Source organism: Aspergillus lucknowensis, assembly GCF_044049455.1.
Source record: "Aspergillus lucknowensis strain CBS 449.75 chromosome Unknown BJX67scaffold_23, whole genome shotgun sequence".
In the NCBI taxonomy this organism is placed as follows: Eukaryota; Fungi; Ascomycota; class Eurotiomycetes; order Eurotiales; family Aspergillaceae; genus Aspergillus; species Aspergillus lucknowensis.
In genome coordinates this window covers 366,427-377,528 of record NW_027263567.1, presented here as the reverse complement: position 1 = coordinate 377,528, position 11,102 = coordinate 366,427, and the positions used below count along the sequence as shown (strand labels likewise).

The following is an 11,102-nucleotide window of genomic DNA, read 5'->3' as shown; positions in this document are numbered from 1 at the left end:
CTCGCATGATGGTTGGTTTCCGGTGGGCTGCCCATTTTCCCTAGCTTTGACTTCTGGATTCCGACAGACTGTCACGGACGTTTGTTGACCCAGATCGGCAGTAACTTAGGAGGGACGGTGAGAGAATAACGGGCAGTTGGAAGATGATCTTCCAGGAACCTCGCCCTTGAAGAGAGTTTTAAGAGAGTTCAAATGGATCAAGCACCCAGGCACTGTGACTGAGCATTGAGCATGAACTTGAATCTCCAGCACAAGACCGAGGACCAAGGTGGAGATGGACGCCCCACGTGGATCTCACCCAAATATATTAGCCTTGGGATTCCGGGGCACAAAGGGGTGCGGAGAGACACAACGGATGCACGAATCGCGTCACAAAACCTCGAAAACTTCTGGGACGCTCGCATACGATGGATGAGTGCGTGTTTTGAGGCTTTGCTTTCTAGTTGCCAGTGACGCTGACCGATCACAGCTTTTTCCCAGGTATTCGAACCTCCGCGCTGCAGAGGCTCGCAAAATTAGCCGTCGACACGCCGGAATGTGATGACGATTCCGAGATTGACCAACTCACTCGGCAATGTCAACGTCCGTCGAAGCTTACGAATGGCCATCTCAACGGTGTATTACACAGCCAGTCTCCGGTATCCCGGGTGCCTATGGTTCGTCTCCGCAAGAGCACTGGCAGAGCCGCAACGCTGAGCACAGACTGACTTTTGAAGGATATCCGAGAGCTCAGTGTCTTAGTGGCTCTATGTAAGGCTGTTCCTTCCGTTACTAAAGAAGAGCATGCTGCGCGGTTGGTTTCGCAGCTCTCTCAATACCTTCCAGAGTCCCATGGTCAGCTTTTCCGCCCTTCGCCCTTTTTACACGATATCAAGCCGTCTCCGTGGGAAGCGCTCTCCTATAACCTTACGTTCGCTCTCCTTCGCCTAGGCTCGGAGTATGTTTCGTTGCGCGAGGTCGTTCTTCGTGCCGTGAATGAATATTTATATAATTGCGCCGAGGCTATTTCTGTTCTGGTATCTGCGCATCGCGTTAATTCCGGCGAGAGCGGGCTTGGCGCTGCTCATGAGTCGGTCAATGCTCTGGCTATCGGCGTTTCGGTTGTTGGGTTTCTGGAAGCTGCAGCGAAGTTCAGCTCGTTTTGGTCAGCCCCAGAGAAGCTGCGGATCGTCGACCACATGCGGTCAATGCTTTCAGAGAATTTCATGGTGGCCATTGAGACCGCGTCGTCTACAGTCCGCAGTGCCAGCGCTTCGTACAACACTCTCCGCGACTGGAAGAGGTATGCTCGTCGCTATACTACCCACGGCCGTCCGCTTGGGGCGATGCTTCTACAGGAAGGGTACATGCGGCTTGTCAAGTCATGTGTCACATCCCTAATCGGGGCGCAAAACATGTCGGATGATGAGCTCCTGGATGACTACGTGGATGGCGTGGGTATCGCTAGGAGCCACGATGAGGCGGAGATAGCCCTTACAGATCGATTAACCGGTATTATTGCTGATGAGATCCAACTTCTGGAGGACGGCTCAGATTATTTGCAAGTCGGCTCACCGTGGCAGCAGCGCCTTGCTTTCTCTGTGAAGGCCCTGGCCCTGGTGGGCTATCTCAACTGCATCATTCTAAGCGAGGATACTACGAACACCGACGAGTTTTTGTCATGGCTGGAAGATACCCTGATGGATCCGAACCAAATGTCGTCTGTCGAACTTGCAACTGTCACTCTGAAGTGTATAACCATCGTCTCTCGAATGTCTATCAACAGCGCGTCCTCCGGAAGCCGTTCGCTCCTACGATTTATCGTCGAAGGCGGAACACCCGCTGGGAGCATAGGCTCTGTTGCTGCACGATGCCTGTCCCGAGTCCTCGGTGTTCTTTCTCAAGATTCCGTTATCACAACCCTTTATTCCCTGGGGAATGTCCTGAGTCCCGGATCCGGCACTGACAAACCGTACCCCGGTCAGCAGATTGGAGAGCCTGCTGGGCTCACGGCCTCCCCAATTCAGCAAGCGAAGAATGGCAGCATAGCTTCTCTTTCTGCGAGTGAGACGGAAGATAATACACCATATCGGGGCGTTGTCCACGCCATTGTTACGATTGCGATCAGTTGCCATGATGAACAAATAAGTGCATTGGCGCAGTCCATGCTCCTGCAAAAGATTGGCAAAATCAACACTATGGTGGACGCATGGATAATCAAGGAGGCAGCAGCACTCTCTTTGACCACCGGCCAAGCTGAATTTCATCTCCTGCTCAAGTTTTATGACCGTGTCTTTCGGGAAAGCACTGCTAAAGGGTATAGTGACGTTACAAACGCAGTTTCGAGCGCGATGGTGTACCTTTCTATCTCGCTACAAAGAGATTCGCCTCTGTACAAACTGTACTTGGTCCATTTGTTGGAAAGCATCGTGAACAAAGGCGATGCAACAGATGTTGAGCATGAACGACATAAGGATATCACCTTCGCACCTGAAGATATCAGCCCTCTTTTGAAGCCGCTGGCTTTACTAGTCTCCTCTGGAAGGGGAGCTGGGAAGCCCCCTGGGACGGCCCCTCTGCACTATGACCAGGACGTAACTACCCTTTTCCGAGATGCGTGGTTCAACATTGCTGTCCATGGAATATCACTCAACTCAGCTGTTGGTCGAAATAATCTTGAAGAGCTGCGCTTGCTCGCGAAACATTCTCCCACTCTCGTTTCTGAGGATCGCATAGATACGGTTGAGAGTGACGTGGAGCTTAACACCGTTCTCAGGCGCGGCATGGGGCCGCAACGTCTCACAGAACAAAAGAGAGTTCTGATTACTGAAATACCCCATCGAGAATCTGAGATTAAGCGTCTCAGCTATCCGAAAGCGGTGTTTTTAAATGCGGCTTTACTGGTTGAGCATCTTCGTGCGTTCTCAGGGAGCTGCACCAAGTCACTGAGTTATTTCCGGGACCCTGCTCTGGCTACAACTGAGATGGCCGGCTGTATGACCGCCATTGCTGATAGGGTTGTTGGTTGCTACCTTGCGTTTACTCTCTCTGGAAGGCATGAGAGCTTCTCCGTTCCGTACCTATCAAAAGAACTGGCAGGGTTCTTTGTGGCGTGCTGCCATCGCATTGAAAGAGTCCAGAAGGTGGCTATCTTCTGCGCAAATCAGATTATCCAAGAATGCCCTTCAGCCCTCTGTGAAAAACACTCTCTGTTTGCATTGCTAGAGCTTCTAACGACTGTGTGGAGGTCCTGCCTTGAAGAAGAGCTCGACGAGTTTGAATGGAAACCTTCATTTACCTCTCCTCTCGGCCTTGTCAACGTGGATCTGCCCGACAGCTATGGCTTCAGAAGGAAAACTCTGGACGCTTTAACTGAACGGGCAAGGGCTTGGATTATAGCGGCCATGGGCATTGCTCCACTCGATATTAAGGGCCTTCTGCAGGTGCGTATTTCGAAGAGGGAGTAGGGGTGTTCACTGATTGGAACTAGACATATCTATCTGCGTCTGATGGCATTGATGGAAGCAGCGACATCTCAATGGGCCGTTCATTCGCGCTTGAAATGGGATCACTTATACCGCAGAGTGATCACCAACTTGGTAAGGTTCTGTTGTCTTTCTTGAACCGCTTAATACACCTTACGGAAACGAGTTAACGCTGGCTGCTCTAACATAGGATCCATCGAGAGCTACGGAGTATCGAAGATCAACATTGCTTCGAATTTTATAGCTCAGCACACTGCCCGTCAAAAGTATCGCCGCACTGATGATGCCAACACAGGTAGGTTCGGATCTAGCTACGGTACTTCTCGCGCTAATAAGAAGGAGGCTCGCATGACGAAATCGCCCCAACGACGCTACGGCTGCCTGAATCAAGTAAGGGCATGGAAAGCAGTCTGACCAGTATCCACAAAGCTATTATAACTGGAAATCAAGTCACTCTCTCCGAGGTACGGGATGCGTTGCAGCGTGCGGCCGCTCTGTTATGCAGCAGTAACAAGGCTCTTACTTCCATCGCTCATCATCTGGTTTCGTTACCGTTCCGAATTTTCTCCCAAGAGTCCATCAAAATTGGTGTCTCCGTTTGGTTAGGTGTGATTCACGAGAATCCCAAGCTAGAACCCAGAATTCTATTTGAGGTGGTCGAGGAATGGGAGAGCACAGTTCTACGAAAACAGGGATTGTTCGATCCCTCGTTCGAGTGAGTAATCTACAACCTTAGATCCTGACTTGAGACTAATATGCGAATGCCCCTAGTCATGTGGACCCGATGTATGCTAAAATTGAGCTCCTACCAACGGACAAAAATTTCATGCTTCAGCAACAAAGGTTGGCACAGAATATCCTCGCGCCGCACTCCAAGATAATTCAGTTCTTTGAAAGCCATTTCAATGCGGTCCGACTCGGCAATGTCCAGAGTCAGCGTCTGTTTTGCCGTTTTATTGACCGTACAACCGTGGGTCTTTTGTCAGCTAGCAAACATCCTCTAGCACGGGAGCTGCATTTCCGCATTGTTTCATTCTGTCTCCGGGTCCTTAGACATTGCATTTCCCTTGATAATGTTACGCTGTGGAGGCTCAAGCACCAGATTTTGTCGGCCGCTCTTAGCTGGTTCAACGAACCCCCTCGGTACGTCTTCCTCATCTATTTCAGTGGGTATGACTACTGACAGTAGGCGCTCAGGTGGTCCTTTGGGGGCAATCGGTTACAGTTGAAAGCCGAAGATAAGATTTTGAGCGATGTCGTAACTTTCTTGGCTAAAGTGTCTAAAGTTGGGTGCAACACTCGGTGGCCATACACGTCGCTACAGGCGAAACAGGACCTTCTACAAGTGCTTTTGGAGAATGAAAGGTCGCGGCTTAAAGTTTGGTTGTTTCCATTAGAACCTGATCGGAAGCATCACCTATCCCAATCTCCCCTCAACAAGCACCTTACCGAGGTTTGTTCTGAACCCGTGCCTGATATCCGCTATCTGAACTAGCTCTAATGCTGTGTTTAGGAGAACATGTTGCGAATTGCCTGGGCTGAAAGTCCGGGGCTAGCTATTCAACTCTCGACTCGATTCGCGTCTGGAAAGCTCAGCAATGACATCCGAAAGCTGCTTCTTAGCTCTCCCGAAAAGGCTATTGACGAGCCTAGTAGTCTTGAGATCTTGTTCGGCTCTGCACTGCCGGCCGATGTTTCCTCTCAGTTGAAGGTTTGTTTGCCAGAATTGGTACCCTTCGATTGATATCACCTGACTAATTTCTCTAGTATCTGTTGTATTGGGCTCCTGTCAACCCTATCGAAGGACTGACGTATTTCTTGCCCGCATATGGAAACCACCCATTTATCTTACAGTATGCGATGAAGGCCTTGGAGAGCCATCCTCTTGACGTTCGGTTCTATTTTGTTCCGCAATTGGTCCAATCTCTCCGATATGACGCTCTGGGCTACGTTGAGCGCTATATCTTGGAGACTGCGAAACAGTCTCAATTATTTGCTCACCAAGTGATATGGAACATGAAAGCCAATTCTTACAAGGATGAGGATTCCCAAGTGGTAAGTGGAAAGAAACCACATAATGCGGGTGCGTTATATTGACGTAGGGATTCAGCCGGACCCTCTCAAGCCAACTTTGGATCGGTTCATGGACACTTTAGTCGCAAGCTTCACCGATGACGAGCGCGAGTTCTATCAGAGGGAATTCTCTTTCTTCAACGAGATCACCGGCATCTCAGGAAAGCTCCGCCCGTACATTAAAAGAAGCAAACCAGAAAAGAAGGAGAAGATTGAAGAGGAGTTGCGTAAGATCAAGCTTGAAGTTGGTGTATACCTTCCGAGCAACCCCGATGGTGTCGTCGTTGGGATCGATCGCAAATCCGGAAAGCCTCTGCAGAGCCACGCGAAAGCGCCTTATATGGCAACTTTTAGGATCCAAAAGAACCGAACATGTTGGGACAACAGTGCTGCCAATGGCCTAGGACCGGCTACATCCGGCCGGAATGAGCTGATCAAGCCGTCGCAAAATCGCCACTCCGACTCCCATCAAGAATCTTATGAGGTGTGGCAGTCGGCTATTTTCAAGGTTGGAGACGACTGTCGCCAAGACATGCTGGCTTTGCAGATGATTGCCGCCTTTCGGGGTATTTTCACCAGCATCGGGCTGGATGTCTGGGTATTCCCATACCGGGTGACTTCCACGGCGCCGGGGTGTGGTGTCATCGATGTCCTGCCGAACTCAATATCACGGGATATGCTGGGCCGCGAGGCTGTCAACGGACTGTACGACTATTTCGTCTCCAAATACGGCGGGGAAGACTCGATTCAATACCAGGAGGCACGGACAAATTTTGTCAAGAGCATGGCCGCTTATTCTGTCATTTCGTATCTTTTGCAGTTCAAGGACCGCCACAATGGCAATATCATGCTCGACGATGCCGGTCATATCATCCATATTGATTTTGGGTTCTGCTTCGATATCGCGCCTGGTGGTGTACGCTTCGAGCGCGCTCCATTCAAGCTCACATCGGAGATGGTGGCCGTGATGAGCGGTATTCCACACCCCCACGGCGGCAGCCACGGTGGCTCAGGCAGTGGAATCTTACCCGGCGGGTCCCACAACCCGACACAGACGCAGGCGTACCGCTGGTTTGAGTCTCTAGTGGTGAAGGCATTCCTAGCGTCTCGGCCGTACAGCGCCAAGCTGTCCCACATTGTGGCATTGATGCTGGACAGCGGGCTGCCATGCTTTAAGCCCGAGACACTGAAACACTTTCGTGATCGGTTCGTCCTGGACAAGAATGAGAGGGATGCGGCGGAGTATATGCGGGAGCTGGTGCGCAAGTCCTATATGAGCATGTCTACGAAAGGGTACGACCAGTTCCAGCTCCTTACGAACGGCATCCCATATTAGAGGCGAATATCGACTCCGGCAGTAGGAATAGGAAGTACAGACAAGCTCGGTATACAATCGGAAAGGGAAAATTTTATCCAAATGCAGCAGAATTGCTTGGGATAGCTTCATCCTAACGTCAGCAATTCTCTCCCTCCTGGACTGGAGTTTCACACAGAAGAATCATAAAAACACCTAGCCTTATAGAAGCCCCCACTGGTGTGTCAATTATGAGCCACTTCCCACAGACCTTGCAAACTGCCCAGTACAGCCCAGATTTTCTTTGTCTCTTTTCTTGCTATATTGATCTGCTGATAACTGATCTGGGCTATTCCGCCAGGGCTTACCTGGGTTTATTACTGACTGGTGCAGGGGGCTTTTGGTCTACTATCCTCCGTGCCTCGAAGGCTGATTTCTCACAATCTGTCAACGGGCAATTCCCAGGCACAGCCCAGCCTTGCCTCAACAGCCACACTGCGGAGTTAATAGACACGGTGTACAGCGAATGAAGTAAACCCACATAGTGTAATGTAATGATTTGCTCCTAGGGCAGCCGTTGTACAGAGGACAATAGTATTTAGGCCCTCTGTAACAAAAGCGCCTCCCGCCTAGTGTCCTTCACTCTAATTCCCCCACCCCTCCTCGATCTATGAGCCATATCTCGCAAGCAAAGTTCATGATAATAGTTTTGCCAAACAGGTCAGAGACTTGATAAGTATCGTATTTCTGTTTGTACGGCACTCTCCTTGCCACATGCAGTATTGTAACTCACTGGTTGCTTTGGACAAGGAACCACAATCATCGGCCCACGGATCTTCCCAGGTAACAGAAAACCGGCTTTTATATTCACGAGCAACGAGAATCCTTTTGACTCCCACATCCTCAGACCGCTCTCATAAGTTTTAAAATACAACAGCTTCGCCACGCTGGTCTGTCCAGGTTGCCCGGACATAGCACTGAGCTAGAGTGATCTCCATCTCGTCCTTAGACCGCCACAGAATCGCAACAGCCTGATCGCTCGCCTCACGATCCCAAATGGACTCACTTCCTAGCAGGACCGAACTCGCCACTGCGGGCGTTACCTTTGCCCCTTCAATTACTCTCCAGTGCTGTGTCTGAGCATTGAAGGCCACGGCATATAGTGGCGCCACCGCGAGGACTTTATTGTATGGGGTTTATGTTAAGATGATTGGATACCCGGAGGGGGCTCACCACTTCGGGTAGGGTTTCTCCCTTGATCAAGGAGAGGTCATGGGCGGTACCCAGGGCAGTGGGTTCTCGTCCCGATCTATGATACTAACTACTGAGCGTGACTCCTCAAGCAAAGTGTATGGTTCTCGGACGAGGAATATCTTTGTGTTTGTTTTAGAGAGGTCTATTAAAGGGTGAGGTGGGGATATATACGATTGAAGCTCTTGATAGGGATCTGTGATGTGTTCGGGGGAGTCTCTCGTTGTCCCTTGTGACCATGGGCTCTAACCCAGCTCGAAAGGTTGCAATCTCACCCATCACCTGTTCCTGTTTATGTTAGCAGCAACTTTAAGTAATCAGACTTTATCATCCGGGCAATCGTCGCGAAACTCTAAAGTACATCGGGCCAGGACCCCCCAGGGTAAGACATGATGGACGTGCTGTGATGCGTGTCCCTTGACGAGATGAATAGCACATGAGTTGCGCCGCCACCCGGGGGATGGATTATGGACCGGAGAGCGGCGCGGAATTTCGCTGAGGACTCCTCGAGGCCTCTGACGGTCTGGAGGACGTCAAATACCACCATGGTGTTTTACGGCATGCTGGCCTATTCCGTGCAAACAAGTGTTATATTTATTTTCAACGTAGTTTGCTTGCAGATAATCATAAGATACATCACAAAGCGTCATGTCCCACGTGGGATTGTAACAGAAATTTCTCGCCAACAAACTATTCCCTGACCGATCTGGCTGGCAATTTGGCTCTTAATTTCGATAAGCGCCGAATGACCGCCATCAACGCCGACCTAATCCGATAGATACGAATAAAAACATAACAAGGTCAAGGTAGTTGCCATGTGCGACTTGTTCTCTGTCCAGCAGGGATATTTGTTTCCAAGTGGGAGAATATAGATAAAGAGGAGCATGAATTGCCGGCATGAGCGCGCGGAGCCGGCGTTGGGGTAGGTTCAGACGAGAGAGATTCATAATATGGAGGTCGTGAGGATGTTGAGAAGAGGAAGGAGGGTTGGGAAGAACTTGTGCCTTTCCCATGCCACAGAAGTCATAATATGATAGACATTTAATCTTGAATCATATGCTGAGATATAGCAAACCCATGAGTCGTTGCGATATTCCGAAGTTCTTGCAAAAAATGAGAGGAAAAATCGGCGGACTCGCTTTGAGCGTGGCCGATTCTCGTTAATCCATAAAATCGCCTCTGAGAATCTTCTCCTGGAAGAAGTCAGGCTTATTATCCTGTTTGGGTTGTTTGGGAATTTCCCGGGCTGGCTGGTCCATGGACGCAATCGACGCAGCGCGTCGATGATGACCGTGACCCTGCTGCGCTTGACCCGAGCCTGGAGAGATAGGGCCCCGTTCGGCCCTTGCTCGAAGAGCTTCAGACCAATTGAAGCCCTCGCCTATTGGTCGCCGAGACATGTTAGATCTATCGTTCTGGGGAAGACCTTTATTTGTACTTGCAGAGAATGTTCTTGAAGGGCCAGCGTTGACAGGGCGGGCGGAAATGCCAGCGGATGACGCGGCCCGGCTCTTTCCAGCCACGGGGGATACAGGAGGAGAAAGGTGATATCTACCATTGCCAATGCTTCCACCGCGGGCATCTCGCAGTGCCTGCGCGCCAAACGAGACACGGCGGGCGAATGGGGATCTCGGCAAGCCGCTCGGAGGAGAGTTTTCAGTGTCCTCCGCGACGGCCTCTTCGTTGTTTCCGGGACTAGATCCCACTGAGCTAGAGATGCTACTCTGCCGGAAGTTTCGGCCGCCGAATGGCAGGGACTGAGTTGGCGACCCGGACAGTCCTAAAGTTGTGATGGACAGTCGGCGTCTGTGGTTTGATTGAGCGTTTGCCATAGCACTAGCCATGGGGCCGGTCGGGGGGGCATTGAAACCCTGGCTCCCTGCCCTATGCTCGGAGAAAGAGAGTCCTGACGCTATGGAAGCTCGACGTTGACGTGGGGAGGGTGGAGGAACAGAGATAGGAGGGGTTGAGCTGTGGTTCGACATAATGACGGATGGGAGAGGAAGAAATTATTGGCTGATAATAAGTAATTGTAGCGAGACAAGTAGAGATAAAGGATACAGGAAGCTAGGCCCAGGTCGAGGGTTTCAAGACGGCATCAAGAAGTAGCCACCCAGGCAGCCGACTCTGCTTGCAGGCGTACGGAGATGGTTGTGATAGAGGATAGGGAATATTGGTAGAGTTCTGGGATAAAATGTTGTCAGTTCGTGGGAGCTGGGACAATTGGGCAAGGTGAGTGGCGTGATGTGGTACAAGGTGCGACCAAAACAGGGGGTGTTGACGGTCAGAGAACAAAGGGAGGGGTGGATTTAAGAGACGCAAGACAGGAAGGGTAAGACGAGCTCTCCTCCAGGACTGAGAATCGAAACTGAAAGCGTAATAATGAATGCATGAAGGGATGATTGATTGATTGATTCACCCTAGATGGGAGTGATTGGCTTCCTGGTCCTGGTAGCTTACCTTGGTAGGTTCCGTCCCAAGGAAACAGGAGGTTGGGAGCTCTGGGGCAAACAGGGATTGGCGATGGAGGTGAGCAGGGAAAGACCAAGATGAGAGTCGAGATGGAATTCGACGGATGAAGACAGAGAAGAAAGAAGACAAGCCAGAAGTAAGAGGAGAGGAGGGGAGGCGAGGTCACCTTCAAGGAGGAGGAGGAGGAGAAGCTGGAGCGTCACGGACTTTTTACCCCACAAAAGAAAGACGCAGATCAGAGCAAGCTGACTGTTCCAAGTTCCAAAGTTCCAATGTTGCTCGACCGTGGGCCAGAATGGGGCTAGTCCAGTAAAGGACGTCAAGATGCCTCCGTCTGTCCATCCTCCATCGCCGAACCAAGCCTCGACTGCGTCCTGCAGCGCACATGACTGTGGGGTAATCAGGCTTCCAGACATATTCTGTATTACTGTATCTCTCGAGAGTTATGTACATTGTGACCTCTTTGTGATCTGTTCTCTAATCCTTTTGAGGCTGTAGTAGTGTTCGAGTCGTTCGTCTTGACACCGTTCACTTCTTGTCGTGCTCCC

At 50.7% G+C, this 11,102-nt stretch overlaps 4 protein-coding genes across 4 annotated transcripts; 3 read left to right on the top strand and 1 right to left on the bottom strand.

Annotated features, from left to right (window-relative positions):
- Nucleotides 1-332: 332 nt before the first annotated feature.
- stt4 (1-phosphatidylinositol 4-kinase STT4) lies at nt 333-7,213 on the top strand. Its single transcript, XM_071024505.1, has 11 exons — nt 333-415; nt 470-656; nt 717-3,422; nt 3,470-3,578; nt 3,655-3,759; nt 3,807-4,179; nt 4,236-4,607; nt 4,662-4,917; nt 4,978-5,175; nt 5,232-5,519; nt 5,575-7,213. Exons 1-11 carry the CDS (start codon nt 408-410, stop codon nt 6,871-6,873), a joined length of 5,901 nt encoding a protein of 1,966 aa, XP_070885766.1. The 5' UTR covers nt 333-407; the 3' UTR covers nt 6,874-7,213.
- On the top strand, nt 6,979-7,457 carry BJX67DRAFT_128658 (uncharacterized protein). Its single transcript, XM_071024507.1, has one exon. It carries the CDS (start codon nt 7,083-7,085, stop codon nt 7,359-7,361), a length of 279 nt encoding a protein of 92 aa, XP_070885765.1. The 5' UTR covers nt 6,979-7,082; the 3' UTR covers nt 7,362-7,457.
- A 1,556-nt stretch (nt 7,458-9,013) lies between these two features.
- Nucleotides 9,014-10,464, bottom strand: BJX67DRAFT_128652 (uncharacterized protein). Its single transcript, XM_071024506.1, has one exon. It carries the CDS (start codon nt 10,065-10,067, stop codon nt 9,243-9,245), a length of 825 nt encoding a protein of 274 aa, XP_070885764.1. The 5' UTR covers nt 10,068-10,464; the 3' UTR covers nt 9,014-9,242.
- On the top strand, nt 10,288-11,090 carry BJX67DRAFT_128451 (uncharacterized protein). The gene is made up of 2 exons (XM_071024504.1): nt 10,288-10,546; nt 10,814-11,090. Exons 1-2 carry the CDS (start codon nt 10,507-10,509, stop codon nt 11,050-11,052), a joined length of 279 nt encoding a protein of 92 aa, XP_070885763.1. The 5' UTR covers nt 10,288-10,506; the 3' UTR covers nt 11,053-11,090.
- The last annotated feature ends 12 nt before the right edge of the window (nt 11,091-11,102 follow it).